Source organism: Erpetoichthys calabaricus, chromosome 3, assembly GCF_900747795.2.
Source record: "Erpetoichthys calabaricus chromosome 3, fErpCal1.3, whole genome shotgun sequence".
Classification (NCBI taxonomy): Eukaryota; Metazoa; Chordata; class Cladistia; order Polypteriformes; family Polypteridae; genus Erpetoichthys; species Erpetoichthys calabaricus.
The window spans coordinates 188,091,267-188,117,689 of record NC_041396.2 but is presented as its reverse complement, the minus strand read 5'-3'; the positions used below and the strand labels follow the sequence as shown (position 1 = coordinate 188,117,689).

Sequence of the window (26,423 nt, the reverse complement as noted above, 5' to 3'; positions counted from 1 at the left end):
GTCTAAACAAAATCAGAATCAAAGTCATAAAAGCCACAGCAAATAGAGAGAAGAAAAAAAAGAGACTGTCTGATATAGGTGGAATGTACTGACAAAATGTGTCATGTGATCCCTGCATCACGTCACCAGCAATGACCATAACAGCCAAAATGGTGGAGCTCGTCCAAGGAAATACTCACAAATTGACAGTGTGCTGATGTCACCATCATAATGATAAAAATAATAGTAAGAAATAAAAACTCCATAAATTATTAATATTAATTCAGTGGGTGTCTATATAAAAACTCCATAAATTATTAATATTAATTCAGTGGGTGTCTAAACATAGATTCATAACAAGCACCCTATGTTTTATTATTTTTGTAATACGAAATACTGAAATCCTGAAGTGACAAACTAAATGAGCAGAATTACTCTTCTTCATTTTAAGTGTGTTACCTTGATCAAATTAATAAGTGTTTCTGGCCCATATTTTGAGAAACATAAATTAAAGATTAAGAAGAAGAAAAACTTTGCCTCTCTAGTATATTATGGAAACTTTTATATATTGCAGCATTCTTGAGAGTTATCTGTTTTGCTGCAGCTGCTCCAGTTGCTAGCAGTAGCCTCCTGTCAGATTTTCTGTCTGGTTTCCATTATTGCTTTATATTATTAATATGAGTTTATGCAGAGGCACCTGTCTGAATTAAGCCTTACTTGCACATTAACAGCTTGTGGCATTAGCTGTTACATACTATTTTTAGATCCTTATTTTGTATTTTAACTGAAAAAAAATCTATACTTTGCACTTTTTTTTCCCAAACGCTCAAAATGTATTGTTTGCCAAGTTATTTTTTAAGTCATCTTGAGTAAATGTATCCCCTAAATAATACTCAAAGTAATAAAGTATTGAAAAATCACTATTACTACATTTTTCAATTTTGTAAAATGAATTGACCTTATCGTTTTATTGCATTACTTATACTCATTGATTAAGTGTTTTAAATAGAACTTTTGAACATAGTTTATTAAGCCGTTACATAATGATAGTAGTTTCTGAACTTTGAATATAGTTCTGTGCTGTAACATTTAATAAGGTTATTAAGGTATTATAGCTCTGTCTTTGTGCAAAGAAATATAAAAGTGCAACAACACATGTTTGTTTTATGAACAAACAGTTTTGTATTGAAAATTCATAGGAAGTCAAAGAATTAGTATAGCAGCCCTGTTCACAAAGCACAGACCTGTCATAGACAGGACCTCATTCCATTAAATTGCAAAACACAGAACTCACAATGTTACTCATACCGGTCCAATTTATGGGCATTAATTAAGCTAATGTGCATTTGTGCCAAAGAGATATGCGAAGAAACCTGATTACTAGAGAAAATGTACAAAGCACAGTAAAAATGTGCTAACTTCAAAAATACACCAACTAGGTCAGAAGTTGATCCCTGGTTGCTGAATCTATGAGGCGGTAGAACTGACCACTGTGTAACCTAGCTTTTTATATGTTGAAACAAATCGCACATTTAGCAAAAACATTTTAATTTCACGTTATTAAAATAACGAAAAATGAATCTACTGTATTAGGTAAAATCCACATGGTACAGTATATCTTTTCATACTAGCTTTATTTGAATTTGGTACCTGAGGTTGCTGCAGTCTGACATTATCTATTTCATGTGAAGATCATGCCCAATTATTTTATGTTCTTGTGTTATAGGTGGCCCAAGCCAAGTCAATTGCCATCAAGGCTCAGGTTATGAAAAGAGAGCTAGACAGCTGTTTAAGCCGTGAATACACGCCAGAGAGCCTCCCACTGTTACTACACCAGGTATGTTCAAACTTATTTTCTAGAATGGTTAGTAATTTTCATGTACAGTACGCTGCAGTATTTTTACTCTAAACCATGGGCTGACTTTTCCTACAGTTATATGCATATGTTCCTAACATCCAATTAGACACATCTAACTAGAATTATGCAAGTAGCTGAAACAATGACTTGAATGAACTAGAATATGAAAGTATTCTTGGTATTAGAAATGTAAGTTAACAATCAATTAAGGATTCAAACTCAAGACAGGTAGTTTGTAAATTTTGATACCTGAACTGAATAGAGATTTTATTCTGTATAACACTCATATTGTATGTAATCTATAAAGTGAGTACCTATGTTAATTACACTCACATGCTGTAATTTGGTGCTTTACAGTGCACAAGCAATTTTACCCAGGCAGTTAACAATATATTTTAGAGATACAGCAGAAATTAAAATTGTCAACTAACAATAAACATAAACAGTAATATTTAATAAATTATTATAGTGCACTTAAATTTAAAATCAAGTTACTGTATATTATTCCAGTCCATTCCAAATTATAGAATTCTCAGATTTCCTCAGATTCCTTTGTGCTTGGGTACAACTCCCAACAGAAACAGTTATTTTTGCTAAATAGGCTAAATAATGAAAAAAAATAAGACATGTGTAATTTATCACTTGACAGTTGCTCTTCTGACAACCTTCCATCACCTTTTTGAGGTGGCATGATTTTCCTCTTTAAGCGAAACAACTTGTATGCAGTCACCTCTTTCTTTTTGAACTTTTGACTGTTAAACTGTTAAATCTGCTGTATATATATCACTGTTAATACCTGTCTATCAATCATGCTGTAGTGCCTGAGTGAAACAGATGTTACCTTTACAAATGATGGTTGCTATGTGTCAGACCTGGATGTAGGTTAAAATTGCAAAATAAGGGAAAGAAATGAGTGAGGGTTCTGCTTAGGTTGTGTGGTCACGTGCAGACAGATTGCTTGTCAAATCAGCACATTATTAACATTAAAAGTGGACTTAATTAGGTCATTCACATTTGTAAAATATAAGCTAAACTATAGATCAGACAAAATACAAAATTTACAACAAAAATACAACTGGAAACAAATTAAATTTAATTGTACAAAATACTTGTTACATGCTACTTTTGACAGACCAGCACATTCTGTTTGAACTGGCTAGTCTAGGTTTGGTTCTACTTGGTAGCTAACCCCCTTTTTCCTCAATATTGGAGCTGACAGTTAATGCAAAGAAAATACTGATGCTAATTTTAATGTTGAATGTTCTTCATAATCAATGATATCCTCATTTTCTAGCTTTGTTAGTACATGTTATGATTGTAAAAAATATGTTTGTTGACAAAGTTCAGCCTGAGCCACCTAACCTTACTTACTTACATTGTTGTATGGGGCATAGATGGTTACAGTTTTTTTTTCCAAATTAGGACAGTATTGCAGTTAGCTAAAAATATTTACATTATGTTAAAAATATTTCAAATTGAATCAGATAATTTGCATAATAGACCTATCTATCTGTTTAATCATCCCACATATCACAAAGTGATTTTTTCATGTTATGTTATGTGTCTGGAGTCTATGCAACAACTGAAAAGAAAATGATGTCAGTTTTTCACAGATCGGAGTTACCAGCTGTCTCAGTGCAAATACCTCCACATGCTGAGATGGAAGAGATTCTGTCAGCACTCCAGTGTTATTGAACAACTCTATCCAGTTTACAAGGTGTGAAATATGTTATTACTCTGAAAAGAATTCCTAAAGATCTATAACTCTTCAGTTTTTAAAAGTGAAAAGGGCAAATATAACATATTTGTTTTGCAGTAATGCCTAGGAGAGCATCATAGTGGCACAGTGTTAGCAAAGGTACATTACAGCTCTCAAGAAATATTTTCAATAAACAGTCACTGTTTTTATGAAGTCTGCACATGCTCCTTGTTGTCGTGTTGGTTTTCTTAGGAAATGTCAGTGTTTTTTGAAATATCAGTTTGACTGGAAAATGGGTATTTTAATGGTAATGCCTTGTGGTGTTCTGAGTGGTGACTGGTGTTCAACCCAAAATTAATCCATACATTGCTTTTGTTTATGGCTTTGAAATCAAAATGGGTTAAGAAGATGAATAAATATTTTGTGTGTAGTCTATACAAGCTTTTCCTAAATTAATAATTCATTTGCTTTTATTGCTATTATTTGTTCATTATGAAACTGTAAAATATTTGATAAACATCAACAATAATAAAACTTGTGTGAAAAAATAAATAAAAACTACCAGGTACACTGACTTAATAGTCATGTTGCTGAGGAAAAATAGTTATATTCAAAATTAAAAAATAAAAATATAATATGTTAATATACAGGGTGAGTCAAAATTATGTTAACACTAATGTATATACTTATATACATTTTTTTTTTTTTTATATTTTTATTTTATTAATTTTCATTGTAATCATTCCATACAAACAGATCAATTTATAACCCAACAAATTTAAAAACAAATCAGACCCCATCCCTGAGAAGGAGAGCTTAGCTAAAGGAAAATTTCTTTAAGCTTTTTAATAAGGCAACATTAGACAAAAGAAGGGGAGAAGTAAATATCTATATAAATAAGAGATGGAGAAGGGAGTTAAATGCAATAATAGTTAATTCTCTTATTCTAAAATAATATTGATTAAATCCTGCCAAGTTTTGAAAAAATTTTGTACAGATCCTCTAACTGAAAATTTGATTTTTTCCAATTTCAAATAATATAAAACATCAGTTTCCCACTGACTTATAAGAGGAGAATTAGGATTCTTCCAATTTAACAAAATAAGTCTGCGTGCCAAGAGTGTAGTGAATGCAATCACCGTTTGTTTGTCCTTCTCCAATTCAAGTCCATCTGGAAGGACACCAAACACAGCTGTTAGTGGGTTAGGAGGGATTGTGATACTAAGGCTGTCTGAGAGGCACTTAAAAATTTTTGTCCAAAATGATGTTAGTTTGGTGCAGGCCCAGAACATGTGACCCAGTGAGGCAGGAGCTTGGTTGCAGCGCTCGCAGGTTGGATCCTGGCCTGGAAACATTCTGGACAGTTTTAAGCGAGACAGATGAGCTCGATATATAATTTTTAGTTGAATAATTCTATGCTTTGCGCATATAGAACTCGAGTGAATTCTCTGCTTTGCTACCTTCCACTCCTTTTCTGATATATTGATTAAGAGATCTTCTTCCCAATGTCCTCTTGGATCTTTGAAAGGTAGGGACTCTAATAAGATTTTATATATTGCGGAAATAGTGTTTGTTTCCTCGGAATTGAGCAGTATTTTTTCCAGCATTGTGGAGGGTGCAAGGTGGGGGAAATCGGGCAATTTCTGTTTAACAAAATTTCTAATTTGAAGATAGTAAAAGAAATGTGTAGCTGGGAGGTTAAATTTTGAACGTAATTGTTCAAAAGATGTAAATATGTTGTCTATATAAAGATCTCTGAGCATTTTAATCCCAAAACTTTTCCAGGTATTAAAAACTGGATATACTTGCGAAGGTTGAAAGAGGTGGTTCCCTTGCAGAGGTGCCACTGATAAAAGATTTTCCATCTTAAAATGTTTCCTAATTTGGTTCCATATTCTGAGTGAGTAAAGCACAATTGGGTTATTAGTATATTTGCGATAACTTTCATTTATTGGAGAGCAGAGCAGGGAATATAAAGAAGTACTACAGGATTTTACTTCTATTGCAGACCAAGCCTGTGTATGTGCATTTATTTGTGTCCAGGTTTTTATGGCTTGTATGTTTGCTGCCCAGTAATAAAACTGAAAATTAGGTAAAGCCATGCCACCGTCTTCCTGAGGTCTTTGTAGGGTCGCTCTTCGGATACGTGGGTGTTTTGAGTTCCAAATGAATGAGGTTATTATTGAATCTAACTGTTAAAAAAACAATTTATTGATATATATTGAAATGTTTTGAAATAAAAAGAGAAGTTTAGGAAGGATATTCATCTTAACAATGTTAATTCTTCCGGCTAGAGTGAGATGAAGGGTTGACCATCTATGCAAGTCTTGCTTAATTTTTTCCATACAGACGCCAAAATTTTGTTGATAAAGAGCTTTATATTTACTTGTGATATTTACCCCTAGGTATTTAAACTGATCTGCTATGGTAAAAGGTAGGGTGTCTAATTTAATATTATATGCTTGTGAGTTCACTGGAAAGAGTATACTTTTATTCAGATTAATTCTAAGACCAGATATCTTTTGAAATTCTGTTAGTGCTGTTAAAACAGCAGGGACAGTGTTTTCTGGGTCCGATATATATAAGACCATATCATCTGCATATAGAGAAATTTTCTGTTCCAGTCCTTCTCTGACAATCCCCTTTATCTGATGAGAATTTCGGCAGTGAACCGCCAGTGGTTCAATAGCGATTGCAAACAACAGTGGCGACAAGGGACATCCTTGTCTGGTACCACGTTCTAGTTTAAAGTAGTCTGAGCAAATTTTATTAATACAAACTGAAGCTTCTGGACTGGTATACAGTAGTTTAATCCAAGCACAAATATTCGGGCCAAATCCAAATTTCTCCAATGCAGTGAAAAGGTAATTCCATTCGATCATGTCAAATGCCTTTTCTGCGTCTAATGATAGTAATATCTCTGGGGTGTTTGATTTTGCTGGTGAATATATAACATTAAACAAGCGTCGGAGATTTGAAGATAGATGTCGGCCTTTAATAAATCCAGTTTGATCTTGTGATATTACCGAGGGCAGCACTTTCTCCATCCTTCTAGCTAGGATTTTTGAGAGTATCTTAACATCATTATTCAGGAGTGAAATTGGTCTATATGATGCACATTGTAACAAGTCCTTATTTTGTTTAGGAAAGACGGTGATTAATGCTTGTCGAAATGTTTGAGGTAGTATTTGGTGGTCTTTAGCTTCTGTAAATGTTACCAATAAGAGTGGAGCTAGCTGAGTGGAGAATTTCTTATAAAACTCTACGGGGTAACCATCAGGGCCTGATGATTTCCCGCTTTGTAGTGACTTTATAGCGTCTAGTAATTCTGTTAGCGTTAGAGGTTTATCTAGTTCCTCAGCACTTAAAGCATCTATTTGTGGTATTTGTGAATTATCCAGAAATGCATTAGATTGCGTGTTGTCTTCTTTGGGCTCAGTGGAATATAAAGACTTATAGTAATCTCTAAATGTGTGCATTATTTTATTATGGTCGATGATTTCTTCTCCATTCTTGTTGGTGATTACTGGTATTGCATTGTGAACTTCTTGTTTATGAATTTGTTGAGCTAAAAGCTTATTAGCTTTTTCTCCGTGTTCATAGTAATGCTGTCTAGACTTATAAATAAGTTGTTCAGTTTCTTTAGTTGTTAAGATGTTAAGTTCTGTATGCAGGGCCTGCCTTTTCCTGTGAAGAGCTTCACTTGGACGCCTGGCTTGTTCTTCATCTATTCTAGTAATTTCATTTCTTAGCTCTGACACTTTCTTGGTTTCTAATTTATTTCTATGGGAAAGATATGAAATAATCTGGCCTCTTAGGAAGGCCTTTAGAGTTTCCCAGAGTGTTCCTGCAGAAACCTCTGTAGACGTGTTTGTCTCTAGGAAGAAGCTGATTTGTTTGGATATAAATTCTGTGCAGTTCTCGTCTGCCAATAAAAGAGGGTTAAGACGCCATCTGCGAGGTGAGTACGAGGGGCTTATTGATTTTAGCTCCAAGACTAGAGGGGCATGGTCAGAGATAACAATTGTGTCATATTTGCATGATTTAATTGTAGGCAGGAAATTATTATCTATAAAAAAATAATCAATTCTTGAGTAGCTATAATGCACTGGTGAGTAGAACGAATATGTTCTTGAGTTTGGGTTAAGAAACCTCCAGGGGTCTGATAAGTTGTGATCATTTAAAAACTGTGTAATTATCTTTGCAGTATTAGATGTCGTCCCCCCTGTCACGGGAGTCCTATCTAAGAATGGATTTAAAACACAATTAAAGTCCCCAGCCATTATAATTTTATGAGTGTTCACATTGGGAATGGATGCAAATAGATTTTGCATGAATTCCTTATCATCAACATTGGGTGCATAAACATTTATCAAAATCATTTTACTGTTATATAAGTTGCCCATGACCATCACATATCTCCCTTCAGGGTCCGACACTACCTCTGATGCTACAAATGGAACTGTTCTATGTATGAGAATTCCCACCCCTCTAGTTTTCTTTATAAAGCTAGAATGGAACATTTGGCCAGTCCAGTCTTTTTGTAATCTGAACTGATCCTTGGTTAGTAAGTGGGTCTCCTGTAAAAATACTATTTTAGCGTTTAAGCCTGTTAGGTGAGAGCATACTTTCTTTCTCTTTAATTCGTGATTCAGGCCTTTAACATTCCAGCTCACAAAGTTAACTGTCCCATCATGGAGACATTGATTCTGAGTTTTTAATGTCATTTTATAGTTTTAATTGGTAATATGGCAGTTTTAATCTTAGTTTCAAGATTCCCCAGGAGTTGTTGCATGTTAGCCTGTTGCTGCATTGATATTTATAATTATAAGGATTATAAGAATAGATTAAATATAACCTGCTCTCCTTCTCTCCCCCCTTTATGCCCCCACCCCCCCATTTTGCCTCCCCACATGAGGCTAGACCCCACTTCGCGATGTTCCAGTCCTCTGACATACGAAGAGACAGAGCACGTCCAAAACAAAAACAAACCCCACCCTGCAGCGGCGTTACAGAATTAAAACAGAGATATCTTTTACAGTTAAATCCTTAATACTATCTGCCGAAAATGTTCTCATTAACAATATTTAAGCTTGAAATAATCTTCAGCGCTTTTAAGTTAAGATATTAAGATTAAAAAAAACAAAACAAAAAAAAAAAAAAAACCAACCCTGGGAGTGATTTTAAAAACTAGTCTAGGATAAACCTGGTAATTCATACTGTAATAGTATAATGGTAATTGTATAAATAGTAGAACAAGCATTAAACCAAGGGTATGAAGTTAAACAGTCTACTTTAAGGTATAGTAAAATAAAAAAAATAAATAAATAAATTAAAAAAAAAAAAAAAAAAAAGGAATAAAAAAATAAATAAATAAAACGAATCCTACTTTAATCACTTCCACATTTTCACACTCACGTCTATAACTCTATAACTCTGATTAAAACATAAACATATAACATATAAAGTCCAGATAAAAAAAAAAAAGAAAATAAGATGTATAATTATAATACCAGTCTCTTTAAACATGGATCCAGCGATCAGATCATAGGTCTTTCCCGTGCCTTGATAGAATACGGCTCTTTAATTTTAATTAACTTTCAAAAAAGTGTCGGAAACAGCTTCTTTAATTCTTTTTTAGCTTCTTCTTTGCTGAAGAAGATATAATGTCCATCTTGAACTTCCACTTTCAGTTTGGCAGGATACAAGAGGCTGTATTTGATATCGGCTTCCCGTAGCATCCTTTTAATGTCGTTGTAGGATCTGCGTTTTGCAGCTGTTGATGGTGAGAAGTCGGGAAAAATACGAATAAGATTATTTTCGAATATAATCTCTTGCTTGTGTCTGAGAAGTGCCATCACATCAAGCTTACATCTTAGTCGTTCGAAGCGGACAATAAAAGACCTAGATTTAAAGGCGCTTGGTATCTTTGTGCGATAAGCCGTGGCTATCTCATTGTTGAGTTTAAAGTCATCTCCAATTATTTTAGACAGTAATTCTACTGCAAATTTCACTGGGCTTGAGCTTTCTCGTTTCTCAGGTATACCCTCAATTCTTATATTATTTCTTCTGCACCCATCCTCCAGGGCTGCAAGTCTGTCTCCAAGTTTTTTGTATTCCGAGTTCGCAGCTGTGGCTTTTTCATCGGCGTTAGATGCCATTTGTTCCGCTGTTTCCACTCGAGCCGTGAGTCCCTGCTTAACGTCTTCCAGCTGATCTGAAACGTCATTAATATGATCATCAAGCCTTTTCAGTTTGGAGTTAGTTTCTTCAATGTGTTCCACTAATTTCTCCAACATGCCTTTAAAGTTCACGTCGAAACGTTCAAATAGACGCGTTTCCTTATCTTTGTTATCCTTCTTGAGCTCAGTGGCCACCTTCTTAAGATCATTTGTGTTATGTTTCTTAAGCTCATTCATGGCCGTAACCATGGCAGTGGCCAGTGTAGTGTTCATCTCTTTCTGTGTAGCTATCTGTGTAGCGATCATCTCTTTCAGTTCGGACAGTTCGCTTCTGCTTTCGTGCTCCGCAAGTGAAAATGCAGCTCCTGTTACAGGCTCGCGATGAGTAGATGAGAGCACGTCCTGCAGAGCCCTTTCTAGTCTCGAATGATCCTCAGAAATCGGCGATCCATCGCGACCTGTATCACTTGCGCCTTCGCTCCCATTTTCACTCTCGACTGGAGACGATACAATGGAGCGGGGCCCCAGGAATTCTGCGCACTCGTCTGCCTGTTCCAGGTCAGTCTCCGTGATGCCATACCTTACACTTGCACTCAGGCCGGAAGTCTGTCCGGACTTCGATGCAGCTTTAAGTTTCTTTTCCGGTTCTTTCTGACTTTTCTTCTTGTTGCTCATGCTTGTATATTGTAGTGGAAGTTCCTTGGTCGGGTTAAATACAGGATACCTCTAAATAATATGAAATACGTGGGAAAATAAAGCCGCTGCTAGCGGAGCTCTGCTTCAGACGTCCATCTCCTATAAACGGACGAAACCAACTTATATACATTTTTTGTGGACAATTTATGTGCCACTTATGGTACTTGTGTTGAACATGATGGCGAACAGGCTGAGACATTCCTGTAAATCATCTTGCACATATAAAGTATGTTTTGTGAATAAATTGTTTCCCTCATTCAAATGTTAACAAAATTTTGACTCACCCTTTATAATAAATGCAACATTACCAAGACAAAGTATCAAATGAAACATACTGTAATTGGTATGTACATTTAAATGACCTTTCAGAAAGTAATTAGATTGAAGTGTTCTAATCAGTGAGATGAATTTGAAAATTTAGTTGGAGGTGCTCTGCCAAAAGGCACACTAACTTTGGTTATGGACAGAGTCTGAGTTTCTCAAGAAAGATCTGTTCATGTGAACCAAGTACAGATGAAAATCCATTTCAGAGTACCTTAGAAGATGAATTGTAGAGATGCATAAAACTGGAAGAGGTTACAAAAAACATTTATGGAGGTGTGAGTGTTCATCAATCCCCAGTAAGGTAAACTGTCTATAAAAGGTGGAATTCAGTACTATTGCTACTGTCCCTTGTAATGAGCACCTTGTAAACGTCATGTCAAGAGTGTAGCATTCAAGAAATGACCTGCAGAAATCTGTTGAAAATACCAAAGTCTCTGTCCTTATAAGAAAGATATTGAATCAGAATCATGCTAATAGAAAGACAACACAAAGGAAAATACCTCCCTTCAAATATAACATTGCTGCCTGTCTTAAATTTGCAAAAGACCATCTGGATGTTCTTCAATGTTTCTGGGACAATTTTTCTGTGGACAGAAGAGGTAAAAGTTAAACTGTTCAACAGAAACCCACAGTGCTGTGAATTGGGAGAGGTGGGAGCATAGCACACCATCACAAAAACTTAAACCTAGCTTGCTATCATAGAGGAAATGATGAATTTAAAGTTACATCAAGAAATTTTATATAAGGATTTCAGGGTAGCGATCAATTACCAGAAACTTGATAGAATTGAATGATGCAACAACACAATGACCTGAAACACTAAAACATGAAAATGTATTAAATGTAATACCAATTACTTTGTCATTAAGATATACAGTGTGAAACTTTCCATTAACTTAAATTGCAAAAAGGTTTGTAGGTGCAACGTGAAGGTTTTTACATTCAGCTAATAGCATGATTTTACACATGAGCGAGTAAACTTATTATACCATTTATGTTTCTACTCAGTATATTTAATATATTTTTTTCCCTGTTGAATCTAAATGATATATTTATCCTTACTATATTAGACTAAATTCTGCATTGATCCTTACCATGTGAGTGAAGTAGCCACAATAAAGTTTCTAGAAGCACACTATGCCTCAATCAAAATAAATTCCTGAAAAGGTGGGGAAAAAAGTTGTTGAAATTTATCAATCAGAAAAGGTTTAAACCCATTTCTAAGCCAATGGGATTCCACCACACCAGAGTAAGAGCTGTTATCTACAAACAGAGAACATTTGGAACAGTGGGGAATCTTACAAGGTAAACCCAGCCAGCCAAACTACCCCAAGGACACTGCTCCTTTTTGTTCAAAAAGTCACAAAAATCTAAAACAAATCATGTAAAACACTGCAGGCCTCTCTAACTTCAGCTTAAGTTAGTATTCATGACTCCATAATAAGAAAGAGACTGAGTAAAATGTTTAGCAAGCTGGAAACCTTTGCAGCCCAAGAGTAACATCAGTGCTTGTCTTGCATTTGCAAAGACACACCTAGAAAACCCCTGGGGCTTTTTGAATAATGTTCTATGGACAAATGAGTCAAAAGTAACACTCTTTGGAAGACACAGGTCCCATTATGTCAGGAGTAAAGCTAGTACAGAGTTCAACAGTAAGAAAATCATAACTGCAATAATACATGGAGGTAGTAGTGTGATGGTATGGGGGTGCTTTGCTACCTTAGGACCTGAAAGACTTACCATTACTGTAGAAACAATGAATTCTGAACTTTACCAGAATATTCTTAAGGAGAATGTCCAGTTATTAGTCTGTGACCTGAAGCTGAAGCATAATTGGGACATGCAACAGGTTAATGACCCAAAACACAAATGCAAATCTTCAACTGAATGGCACAGAAGAAAGAAAATTAAAGCTTTGGACTGGCATACTCAAAATCCTGACAAAATCCCAACAGAAATGATCAGACTTGAAACAAGCATCTCACTGTTGCAGACCAACCAATGTGTCTGAATTAAAGTGGTTCTGTAATGAGGAGGGCGGCACGGTGGCGCAGTGGGTAGCGCTGCTGCCTCGCAGTTGGGAGACCTGGGGACCTGGGTTCACTTCCCAGGTCCTCCCTGCGTGGAGTTTGCATGTTCTCCCCGTGTTTGCGTGGGTTTCCTCCGGGTGCTTCGGTTTCCTCCCACAGTCCAAAGACATGCAGGTTAGGTGGATTGGCAATTCTAAATTGGCCCTAGTGTGTGCTTGGTGTGTGTTTGTGTGTGTCCTGCGGTGGGTTGGCACCCTGCCCAGGATTGATTCCTGCCTTGTGCCCTGTGTTGGCTGGGATTGGCTCCAGCAGACCCCCGTGACCCTGTGTTAAGATTCAGCGGGTTGGATAATGGATGGATGTAATGAGGAGTGGGCTAAAATTCTCAACAGTGATGTGAAAAACAGATTTCAAATTATAGGAAGTGTTTAGATGTGATTATTGCCGATAAAGGTGCTGCAAGCAAGTATTTAAAAAAACTGTGTTATGTGTTTTCTTTTTCAAATACTGAATTTTGTCAGCAGGTCTGAGGACATTTATTTTGTAAACTATGTAAAAACTAAGGATATTGGGGAGGGGGTAAATACCTTTTTACAGCACTGTACAGGCCAAAAACCTATCATTACCATAGTTTGTAAAATACAATTGTTTGGTGTGTAGAGGATTTTGCCATCTGTAAGTCTAGATACTATATTTGATGCTTTTCACAGTTTTTGTTTTTATATTTAATACAATTCACCTGTTGAGACATCTTAGATACTGAGATAAATATTACTAGCCTACAAAACATTTTGTTTAAGTGATAATGCACAATATAATGTTATTTTAGATAGTAAAATTCCTAATAGAATAAAGCTGTTTAATGGTCTGCCTCTTTGATACAGTTTACAGAAAAATAATACAATGATTACTTTTTCATTCATATATTTTATTATTTGAACTATTTTGCTACATTCTTGTTCTAAACAGCATCTTTTAAAAATACTGTACATCATTATGTCACTAACCTTATTCTTATTCACTGCATTTAAACCTAAACTTAAACACTAAATCCCAGTTTTAGAAAATGTGTGTATTTGTGTTTGTGTATGTTTTGACTGTTCATGCTCTAGTAGTATGTTACGTAACAAGTGAACACACTAATAATAGCATCAACTTAATACTTGTTCTTCTTGGCAGAAACACATTGGAAACATCATGAAGGAATATGATGATTCTGTTCAGAGGGCTCGAAGACTTGCTATGGCAAGAGAAAATTTCTTTACTGGGAAAGGGACATCAAGCAGTGCTGTAACTATGGAAGATGTGGTGATTTACCTTCAGTGGCTAGTATGCCACTTTCACTCTGTCAAGACCATTCATAGCTATCTGCAGGTACAATTCAGACTGATCTAAAGAAAATCTTCATAACTGGTTTCCTTCTTTAAAAATAGATAGGCAGAATTTCAGATCAGTTTTATTTTTTTTGTTGTTTTTCAAATTTTTGATGCATTTACAGTAGGATATACAGTAATGGCCATAAATCAGCACATCTGCAAACCGAATAATAAAATCACCACAAAGCAAATTCAAAGCCAGCTTATTAGACAATTTGTTGGTGTGTGTACACTAAATTAACAATATACTTACTATTATTTCCTTTAATTTAAAATATTTTAAAGGAAAATTAACCTTCTAGTTGATATCATTTTGAGACTAAAATGCTTTAGTGCTACTGTTCCAAATACTAACTTTCAAGTTGATCAGATCAACAGATGAGTGATTTGTGATATTAGCTCAATAATTATATCTTTTGTCTTTTACTATATATGAGAAGGAACTGGATTTTTTGTACTGAATAAGGCAGTAGTATACAATGTTGAGAATTCTGGTCAGTGTAGGAAGAAAAATGTTACAATTACAACAGTCATATCAAGTTAATGGATATTTGCCTCATAGCTGCTATATGCATCCAGGTTATGCTTTTAAACTGCCTTATTTGCAAAATTAAGTTATTTGAAAAAGGCAATGGAAGAGAAAGTAAACTTGAAAAAATATAGAAAGTTGGTGACATTTTCATCATAGTTTGCAGGCTACAAGAATTACATCCTGTTTGGAAGAACAGAATCTAATAAGAAAGTTGGCAATACAGCCTTTATTTTCTAAATTATTTTTTAAAATTATACTCTCCTCTCAAATAATGACATTTGAAAATAAAGCACACAAATAAAACAAAATGCAACCACAATACTAGTTGGAATCTATCCTGGCAGCCTCTGGTGCAAGGCAGGAACAAGCATTGGATTGGACCCCAGTTCATCACAGAGCACAAACATACTGTATACACACTCATAATTACTAATAGTGGACAAATAATCTAACAAACATGTCTTTTGGATATAAAAGAGAAATGGAAGTGTCTAAGGGAAAAAAATGTGTACACAGGGGGAATGGCAAAATCCATACTGACAGTGCCCAGGCCAGGATATGAATCCAGGATTCTAGCTTAGTAAGGCAATAACACAAACATAATGTCATCATATCATCCCCAAAGTACAGTAACAAATCAATATTTTATATAGCACCTTTCATAAAGTGTGCCGAATGCCACTGGCATTGTTTTATTAATCACACAAGGTTACAAATTAATTGTTTTTTAGACAATTGCCATTTTACAGTCAAATTCATCAATGCAGCTAATCCTGTGTCTCAAGAATGTACTCTAAGAATTGTACCATACTGAAACTGTTAAATCCTTCCTTCTAATGCAGCAAAGATATAAAAATAAATTATTACACTAATGGTAGGTTGCACTTGTAATTTAAATATTAGTTTACACTCCCAATTAAAAGCAACAAAATGTATTGAATACCACAATGGTATATTATGAGTAGCTACTGGGATCTGCTCCTGAGCAAGCCCTGTGTCCAGAATAACATTGAGACTCTTTCCAAATTAAAGAAAAATATGTTTATTGGTACAGTGGAGGTCTTCCAGAAAAGTAATAGCAGACTTATATGAACAGACATAGATGGATAAACTATAAACAACAATTAACCCTCTAACGGGATTCACTAAACACCATTGTACCACTCCTTTTCACTTCCAATGTTCTTAAAGTGCCTGGCCTTTTTCCCTTTTGCTCATTTTTCACCTTCCCAGGCTGGCTGTTGTCCTTACCCCTCACATATATTCAGTTTTGTCTGAAAAAGGGGCTAGAGGTCAATTTAAGGCCAGACCCAGGAGGACTTCTGGTGTCAAATATGCTCTGATAAGAACACAAGATCCCATAAGGAATACAGCCTTATACCAGAGCTTACCACTGGCAGTCTCATGTGACGCCTTCTGTTTAATCATGTTTATATTTACAACAGCAAGCACCAAGTAAGGTGTCTGAAGCACAGCCACAACCTATGCTGAGATTCTTGTGGCTGTTAAGCTGACTTCCAAACCACATTGCCCTCTGGCTCACTTTTATTCACTTGTCAACAGAGTGTTCTTAGTAGTAACCTCCCAGATTGGACACAAAATTGCCTAGATCTTTAGTCTGCCATCTGGCTATTTTTCACACGGGTCTCCCATTATCATCTATGTACTCTTCAAATGGAGTAGTAGGCATTATCCTAGGCATAATTCAAGAATGTCCTGGACATCAATAGATTAATGCCAAAAGGCATGCCAGCTTATTGTATAATAATAAGAGCATTCTTTTTTTATAGAGGCTCACCAGCCAAGTGCAGACATATTTCTAAAGGAAATGAGACCTAATCTACCTTTACCAAATCCAAGAAATCATCTTGTTCAATTCAAATTTGCAGATCACCTATACCTTACCATTTGCAAACTTTTTTCTATGCCTTTGGCCACTGACCCTATTTGTCACTTTCATCCCTTAAAATTTAAGGCTATTTAAGGCTTAAATGATCCTGGTATTTTAATTCTTATTGTGGTCACCAGAGGGTGCTGCAGTTCCCAAACTCTCCAACACAGAGGTTCGGACACAAGTTTGCAAACACAAAGGATTTTATGCATGGGAAACTCTTCCCTCAGCAAGTTTTTCCCACGCTACAACCACAAACACAGTCCCAATACACAGCCACTCTGCAACTCTGTCTTTTCTCTCTCTGTCAACCTTTCCTTTTTTTCCTCCAGCACGCTTTGTCCTCTTCCTCCTGACTCTGGCTCTCAGAGGTGTAGCAGGCAGCTCCTTTTATGTAACACCCAAAAGCACTTTTAGTGTTTCAAAGCTGAGGTTCGGAAGCCCTTCCAGGTGAGGTGGGACCCTGACAAAGTAGGTCTCATCAGTCCCCACTGCACCTTCTGGCGACACTCACAGAACCCAACAGGACTGAGTCGACAAACTCCATTTCCCAAGGTGCCCTGTGGAAATCCGAGGCAGTGCCATAACCTGGTTGTTAGGGACGTGGGGGCTGCCATCTAGCATCCCCGGGGATACAAAGCCCTGTGCAAATTGTCTTCCCCTTTCTTTCCAGGTTCTGAATGTCCTGCCCCATATTTTCTGTCATTTACCTTGCTATCTCTATCAGCCTGCTTTATATTTTCTTATTTATTTTCTTATTTTTTTCTACTTTACATATTCCAGCAGAGACTATTCTCTTTAGGTGACATTGCTGCAAAGTTAGTCCTAGCCTCTTGCTGGAAATCCTCTGATTATGATATTTTACATTTCTGGAAATCCTCTATCTAAAGGAATTACACTAAGTTCAAAATCAAAAACTGAACTGGAGTAAGGAACCAATTTTCCTAACAAGGAGAGCACTCAAAAAAGTACAACAAGTTTTTATGAAATCTGTTCTTCTTAGTGATACAAGATTTAGAAGATATTTAATGTGTAAGGCCATCTTTTATAAAATGGCCAACATGAACTTCACGGGTCACAAGACATGTACATCACATGCATAACCGCTGAGTACTGTAGCATCATAGCAACCAGAAGATCTCTAAAAAAGCATTGCCCATAAAAATAAGCACATAATATAGCTGAACCAATGAAGAAATTAATACACAATGCAGTGTCTTTTAAATAGCGATAAATATGATAAATAATAAAATAATTTAGAATTTTTGCACAATCCTGATACTGTGTGCTAAAATACATTCTGTTCTGTAGTAAGTTGGAAAACAATCACATAAATGAACTGCTAGTTGGAAGTCAAGTATTGAAGCAAACAGTACAGGCAAAAAAAGACAGGACTACAAGATGACTGGAGAAAAAGTACCAAAAAAATGGTCAGCATTGTTGAAAAAAATCATTAACAGGAATTCAAATGATTGAAACTACTAATGCTAAAACAAAAAACAAAAATCAAATTTAAAAGAAAACAGAGAAAGTATCAAAACCGGATTGTAAAATGTCAGAATTTAAATAAAGCACGAGTAGTGATTTATCCCAATATTAGGATAAGTTGTATAACAGTTCTTCCATTTTATACCGATGCCTTGATGTTGTAACTAAAAAGTCTATCAACCTGTGATGCTACAGAGACAATATGAGATGCACGTTAAAATTCCAAATGGCATAAAAATAATATTACAGAAACTATATATAGTTCCTGTGCCAAGTTGCTGTGCTTAATCTCTGTGATGGGAACTCAGCAATATGGGACGACCTTGGAGTAAAATTTCTAAATCTCGAGTTGAGGAACCAGTTCTAGTGGATTGGACTTGTATAATGTCCATTTGATACATGATGTACAAGGCATGACCCGCTGGAAGAATATTGAATGACAGACACAAGACTTGCTTGAGGGTTTAGCTCTTGACTGTCTTTAAGTATCTGGATATTTTCCGTGAGGGTCTGATGGAAAGTGCCAGGGATAGGGAGACTTGGTCATATTGGCTCAGCAGGCTACAACAGCAAACTGTCACTGGGAATGAAATGAATGGAGATGATAATACTTTGTTAGTAAGTACATATGCTTTTAATGATAAACTATTTCAGTGTGTCTTTCCTGCCCTTTTCTGTTTCCTACCTATTTGTTATGCATGTTTGGCTGCATTTCCACCTGTAGGCTGATTTAATATTTTTTTTATATTTTATACCTTGTAGAATACAATTACTGTTCCATATCCAGCCAAAGAAAAACTATTCTTTTTATTTCTTCTCATTTTTTGAGTATTTGCTGAATATCAACAATGGTACTGTGTTTTTAGGCAAGTTATTGAGTTTTTCTGTTATGGTCATTTGAAGTACAGATATTGGAGAATGATGTTGACAAAAGCTGCAGATATAGTTAGTGGGTTTCTGTGATTACTATTTAAAAGTGTTGCTCAAGTAAAAACATTTGAAAATGTTTAATTTAATGGCTTTACTAGTTAGGATCTATTATTAACAGCACAGACTGTAAAAGGTTATGGAGTGGATCAGACTTGAAAAATGTGATAAGAATTATGTAAGAGGACAGTTGTAAGTATGGAATTGCAACTGTTCATTTTCATTGAGCTCTTTTCTCTTTACATTTTATATTAAGGTGCTACAGTACCTCCCTTTGTCTGAGGAGCTCATAACAAGCATTTCAAGTTCAGATGGATTTGAGGACACCAGTGACAACATCATCCTAAGCAATAATACATCTATCTTAAAATCATTGACCCTCCCCAGTACTCCTGTATCTAGTCAAAGTGGATTTACAGGTAAAAAATCTGAATTAGCATAAGCAGCCCTAATTTGGGATGTTTATAAGAAATGTGATGATTTACTTTATGATGTACATAATAAACAAAAGTAGCTGTGTCAAATATTTGAAATATTAAAATGTCTGCTTCAATTTTAAACATTTAAAGTTTAAATATTCTTGATTGGGCGGCACGGTGGCGCAGTGGGTAGTGCTGCTGCCTCGCAGTTGTGAGACCTGGGGACCTGGGTTCGCTTCCCGGGTCCTCCCTGCGTGGAGTTTGCATGTTCTCCCCGTGTCTGCGTGGGTTTCCTCCGGGCGCTCCGGTTTCCTCCCACAGTCCAAAGACATGCTGGTTAGGTGGATTGGCGATTCTAAATTGGCCCTAGTGTGTGCTTGGTGTGTGGGTGTGTTTGTGTGTGTCCTGCGGTGGGTTGGCACCCTGCCCGGGATTGGTTCCTGCCTTGTGCCCTGTGTTGGCTGGGATTGGCTCCGGCAGACCCCCGTGACCCTGTGTTTGGATTCAGCGGGTTGGAAAATGGATGGATGGATGGATATTCTTGATTGCAGATATTTGCCATTTTTTCACCCTCTGAGAAAGGTCCATAGAGTGTTAGATCCCTAGTAAAGGCTAAAAAAAATCATATTCCTAATCATTGATCTTGAGATAGTGTTATGTTTGAAATCATTTTTAACCTTCTGGGATTGGCTCTTAGACGGCCTGGACAACCAGAAGAAATAAGTATCAAAAATAGTAATATTTGTGAATACAACCTCAAAATAACTTAAAAAGACACACCACATGCCTTTATTGCCGATCCCCATTTTTTTTAAAGTTTTGTGAAAAGGACAAAATTTTACTCCTTGTATCCCATTTAAGGAGTGAACCCCTGAGGCTTGTTGATGTGGCATGCACAAATTCAAGTCCTTCTGGACATTTCTTTTGCTTAAGATACCTATTGGTTTAATCTTTATCGTAAGGGGTTATTTTATTCACAAAATATGGTCTAAAATTGCCTAAAATAGAGAGAACCCAAAAAATCTTAATGTCTTGTATAACTAGACATCAAGATGAGTCGAACAGTATATCATATGTGAGGATTTTCTAGTACCAGTTAGGCAGTAGGTGCTGGACCAAAAAATCCGAATTAATTTAATTCTCATAAACACAAAAAGCGGAGAGGTTTGTAGGAAAAATGTTTTCTCAATGAATTTCTCATTTTCTCTGCAATGATCTGCTCTCGTTGTTCACAGTAATTATACATCAGAGCTGAAATCGTTGTGTAGTTTTAATGCTGTTACCTCAATTCATCATCATCATCTGAAAAAATGCAGCAATATAGATTTAAACATTAAGTATACTGAAAACCTTGCAACCACTGATCCAGAAAAATATATTGGATATGAACTGCCTAATTAAAAACAGCAACTCCTCAACTTCACACTGTGCCACCTGTGAGAGGGACTTGAAGTCATGGCATACGCTGTTGATTGACTCCAAGATCAAGCTTCAAAGGCCAGGGGTGCATGAGTTTTTGCATGATAGGCAGAGAACCCTTACAATTTTAAATATATAGTCCTATGAAAAAGTTTGGAAACCCCTCTTAATTCTTTGGATTTTTGTTTATCATTGGCTGAGTTTTCAAAGTAGCAACCTCCATTTAATATATGGCATGCCTTATGGAAACAGTAGTATTTCAGCAGTGACATTAAGTTTATTGGATTAACAGAAAATATGCAATATGCATCATAACAAAATTAGACAGGTACATAAATTTGGGCACCCCAACAGAGATATTACATCAATACTTAGTTGAGCCTCCTTTTGCAAATATAACAGCCTCTAGATGCTTCCTATAGCCTTTGATGAGTGTCTGGATTCTGGATGGAGGTATTTTTGACAATTCTTCCATACAAAATCTCTCCAGTTCAGTTAAACTTGATGCCGAGCATGGACAGCCTGCTTCAAATCATCCCATAGATTTTCGATGATAGTCAAGTAAGGGGACTGTGATGGCCATTCCAGAACATTGTACTTCTCCCTCTGCATGAATGCCTTTGTAGATTTCAAACTGTGTTTTGGGTCATTGTCTTGTTGGAATGTCCAACCCCTGCGTAACTTCAACTTTGTGACTGATGCTTGAATATTATCCTGAAGAATATGTTCATATTGGGTTCAATTCATCTGACCCTTAACTTTAACAAGGGCCCCAGTCCCTGAACTAGCCACACAGCCCCACAGCATGATGGAACCTCCACCAAATTTGACAGTAGGTAGCAGGTGTTTTTCTTGGAATCTGGTGTTCTTCTTCTGCCATGCAAAGCGCTTTTTGTTATGACCAAATAACTCAATTTTTGTCTCATCAGTCCAAAGCACTTTTTTCCAAAATGAATCTGATTTGTCTAAATGAGCATTTGCATACAACAAGCAACTCTGTTTGTGGCGTGAGTGCAGAAAGGGCTTCTTTCTCATCACCCTGCCATACAAATGTTCTTTGTGAAAACTGTGCTGAATTGTGGAACGATGTACAGATACATCATCTGCAGCAAGATGTTCTTGCAGGTCTTTGGAGGTGATCTGTGTGGGTTGTCTATAACCATTTTCACAATCCTGCGCATATGCCGCTCCTGTATTTTTCTTGGCCTGCCAGACCTGGGTTTAACAGCAACTGTGCCTGTGGCCTTCCATTTCCTGATTACATTCCTTACAGTTGAAACTGACAGTTTAAACCTCTGAGATAGCTTTTTGTAGCCTTCCCCTAAACCATGATACTGAACAATCTTTGTTTTCAGATCTTTTGAGAGTTGCTTTGAGGATCCCATACTGTCACTCTTCAGAGGAGAGTCAAAGGGAAGCACAACTTGCAATGGACCACCTTAAATACCTCTTCTCATGATTGGACACACCTGTCTATGAAGTTCAAGGCTTAACAAGCTAATTCAACCAATTTGGTGTTGCAAGTAATCAGTATTGAGCAGTTACGTGCATTCAAATCAGCAAAATTACAAGGGTACCCAAATTTTTTGCACAGCCAGTTTTTCACATTTGATTTAATTTCATACAACTAAATACTGCTTCAATAAAAATCTTTGTTGGGAAAACACCCCAGTACTTCCTAGGAATTGAAAGATACCACTGTTATCTTTTTTGTTGAAAGTAGAGTAAATTATTATGCAGGCTGAGAGGGGTTCCCAAACTTTTTTATATGACTGTATAGATATTATAACTTATGTAATATACACTGCTAAAAATTTTAAGGACACACTTAATCATCACAGTCTAAGAGCAACTCAATTAAGCTTCAGGGATATCTGTCTGTCCAGTTAGTAAGCATAAGCGATTGTGAATCAGTTCCACCTGCTTTGGTGCCAATGAAAGTGACAACAGGTGAACTGGAGAGGCAACAGCAAGACAGCCCTAAAAAGGGAATGGTTTTGCAGGTGGTGGCCACAGACAATTTCTGTCTTCTTATCCTTCCTGACTGATTCTTCTCCAGTTGTGCGTTTTGCTAGTGTCCTTGTCACTACTGATAGCATGAGGCGGTACCTGGAGCTGATTCAAGTTGTACTGGTAGTTCAGCACTTCCAGGATGGCACATCTATATGGGCTGTTGCAAGAAGGTTTGCTGTGCCTCCCAGAACAGTCTGAAGAGCATGGAGGAGATACCAGTAGACAGACCATTACATGAGGAGAGCTGAACAGGACCATTGAAGGGCATCAACCCAGCAGCAGGACCAGTATCTGACTCCTTTGTGCAAGGAGGAACAAGAGGAGCACTGCAAGAGCCCTTCAAAATGACCTCCGACTGGCTACTGGTGTGTATGTTTCTGATGTAACTGTCAGAAATGGACTTCATAAGAGTGGCATGATGGCCCGACATCCTGTAGTGGGACCTGTGCTCAAAGCCCATCTCTGTGTAGCTCTAATGGCATTCGCCAGAGAATACCACAATTGGCAGCTCTGCCATTGTGGTCCGTTCTCTTCACAGATGAGAGCAAGCTCACAATGAGCACATGTGACAGACGTGAAAGAGTCTAGAGGTTCCGTGGTGAATGTTATGAAGCCTGCAATATCATCCAGCTTAACCGGTTTGGCAGTGGGTCAGTGATGGTCTGGGGAGGCATATCCTTGGAGAGTCGCACAGAACTCCATTTGCTAGGTAATGGTACTGTGACTGCTGTTAGTTACTAGAATGAAGTCCTCTGAGCCATTGTCAGAACTTAAGCTGGTGCAGTGGGCCATAGAGTGTAGGCAGTTCCTAGATGACGAAGGCATTGATGTGATTGACTGGCCCACACGTTACCTAGATCTGAATCTGAGAACCTCTGGGATGTTATATGAAATGGTGCATCCAACACCTCCAAGTAGCACCATAGACTATACAGGAACTCACTGATTTTCTGATCCAGGTCTGGAATGAGATCCCTATGACACAACCCGTCAGGAGCATGCCCAGACATTGTTGGAAGTGCATACAGGCACGTGGGTGCAGTACAGACTACTGAATCACATTATGAGTTGCCATGATGAAACACATGCAACTTGGATCAGCCTGTGATTTCAATTTTTGACTTTGATTTTTGGTGTGATGTTGAACCCAGTCCTCAGTGGGTTAGTGTTTGTGGTGTCCATTGACCGTAGTTGCATCGTTTTGTTCTCAAAGTATTACACAATATTAATTCAGTAAAAAATTTTTAATTGAATATTTTGATCATTAAAATCTGATGTGTAATTTAAGCATTCCCTTAATATAAATATATATATAAATATATACTGCTCAAAAAATTAAAGGAACACTTTTTAATCAGAGTATAGCATCAAGTCACTGAAACTTCTGGGATATTGATCTGGTCAGTTAAGTAGCAGAAGGGGTTGTTGATCAGTTTCAACTACTTTGGTGTTAATGAAATTAATAACAGGTGCACTAGAGGGGCAACAATGAGATGACCCCCAAAACAGGAATGGTTTAACAGGTGGAGACCACTGGCATTTTTTCCTCCTCATCTTTTCTGACTGTTTTTTCACTAGTTTTGCATTTGGCTATGGTCAGTGTCACTACTGGTAGCACGAGGCGATACCTGGATGCTACAGAGGTTGCACAGGTAGTCCAACTTCTCCAGGATGGCACATCAATGCGTGCCATTGCCAGAAGATTTGCTGTGTCTCCCAGCACAGTCACAAGGGCATGGAGGAGATTCCAGGAGACAGGCAGTTACTCTAGGAGAGCTGGACAGGGCCATAGAAGGTCCTTAACCCATCAGCAGGACCGGTATCTGTTCCTTTGGGCAAGGAGGAACAGGATGAGCACTGCTAGAGCCCTACAAAATGACCTCCAGCAGGCCCCTGGTGTGAATGTCTCTGACCAAACAATCATTTCATCCTAGTTTCTCCTGTATCAATCAATCAGAAACAGAGTTCATGAGGGTGGCCTGAGGGCCCAACGTCCTCTAATGGGCCCTTTGCTCACTGCCCGGCACTGTGGAGCTCGATTGCATTTGCCATAGAATACCAGAATTGGCAGGTCCACATGTGACAAATTTGAAAGGGTCTGGAGAAGCCGTGGAGAACGTTATACTACCTGTAACATTGTTCAGCATGACTGGTTTGGTGGTGGCTCAGTGATGGTCTGGGGAGGCATATCCATGGAGGTACGCACAGACCTCTACAGGCTAGACAACGGCACCTTGACTGCCATTAGGTATCGGGATGAAATCCCTGAACCCATTGTCAGACCCTAAGCTGGTGCAGTGGGTCCAGGGTTCCTCCTGGTGCACTTACCAAGAAGCTGTCCATCACACACATTATGATCCTAAAGTCTGCTTCCCACAGTATTTAATAAAATAAAGGATTCATGGATTGAACACCTATGCATCTTGCAAAAGTGTTAGTCAGACAGATTTGAGCATCACAAGTTAATTGTGTATTAATTGAATGAAATTACTTTCTGTTTACAAAAGCACCTTCATTCTGTGGGCTTGCCTTTATCACAACATGTATTCAGTCAGTTGTGATGATTAAATAAGGAAGATAAGCAATCGCTAAAAAGTGGCCATAAGAAAATAGGGTGTATCTGAGTATCATCGTAATTATACCATCCCAAACAGATGACATGACTTGGCTTAAGGATGAGTTTGTGATTCATGACCGGTCAGCCAATTTATGCTGAGACGCATCTATCAACAAATAACCTACAGTTGTCAAAATTTGTAACAGAACAGGCATCATATAATTTCTGTGTGATGGCCTCTGAAATGTAGACTAAAATTCAGCACACAACTCCAAGAGGATGGCTCTAGGAATTTTAAATGGGCTTATAAATTAGTTATCATCATGAGCCAAAACATCATTGTCATCCCTTTTAGCTTGCCACTGGTGATATCCTCCAAAACTGCTAAAGCTGCCTTTGCCAGTTATATCTTGCAACACACAGATGTCCTCTTTTACAGATAAAATAGATAGGCTACACACTAAGGCAATTATCATTAAGTGTATGCATTATTACCAACATTGAAGACATTAAAGATTAGTTCAAGAACATTGGAATGTGATATTGAAATGTGCAATGATACAAGGTTTTCTGTTTACTTCATTGTCCTGCCACTTGGTGCCACTAAAATGCCAAACCAAGAAAGTCTCATCAGAGCAGATCAAAATGTGGACAGGAAGGGATACAGGTGCACTGCACAGATGTAAAATCTGGTGAGACACAGGAGAACTTTGGGTAGGAGGCACACAGTGGTTCTTGAGATCTCTCAGTACCTGCTTCTCCCCAAGGACACATGCAGGAAACCTCTAGTGCCACTCCAGAAGTTCCACCCCAGGTAATAAAAGAGAGAGTTATGTGGCCCAAGATAAGTGATGCTAAGGAGTGGTCCAGGCTTGATGAAGACCTGGACAGATTGCTTGAAGTTGTTCAAGTTACTGCAGAAAGGTGCTCTCACTGACAGCCATCACATACAACCTGGCAAGAGAGTGTTTTGGAACAGAGACAGAGAAAGAGAACAAAGCCAGAATAGAGAAGTAGCCAAGCAGAAGAGAGA

At 37.3% G+C, this 26,423-nt stretch overlaps 1 protein-coding gene across 1 annotated transcript in view; it reads left to right on the top strand.

The window, feature by feature from the left end:
- si:ch73-242m19.1 (uncharacterized) overlaps window positions 1-26,423 on the top strand; it is a 162,280-nt gene that overhangs the window by 14,146 nt on the left and 121,711 nt on the right. The window contains exons 4-7 of the mRNA XM_051924103.1: window positions 1,706-1,816; window positions 3,441-3,554; window positions 13,948-14,142; window positions 19,239-19,401. Coding sequence (XP_051780063.1) covers window positions 1,706-1,816; window positions 3,441-3,554; window positions 13,948-14,142; window positions 19,239-19,401 — 583 coding nt within the window. The remainder of the gene's footprint in view (window positions 1-1,705; window positions 1,817-3,440; window positions 3,555-13,947; window positions 14,143-19,238; window positions 19,402-26,423) is intronic.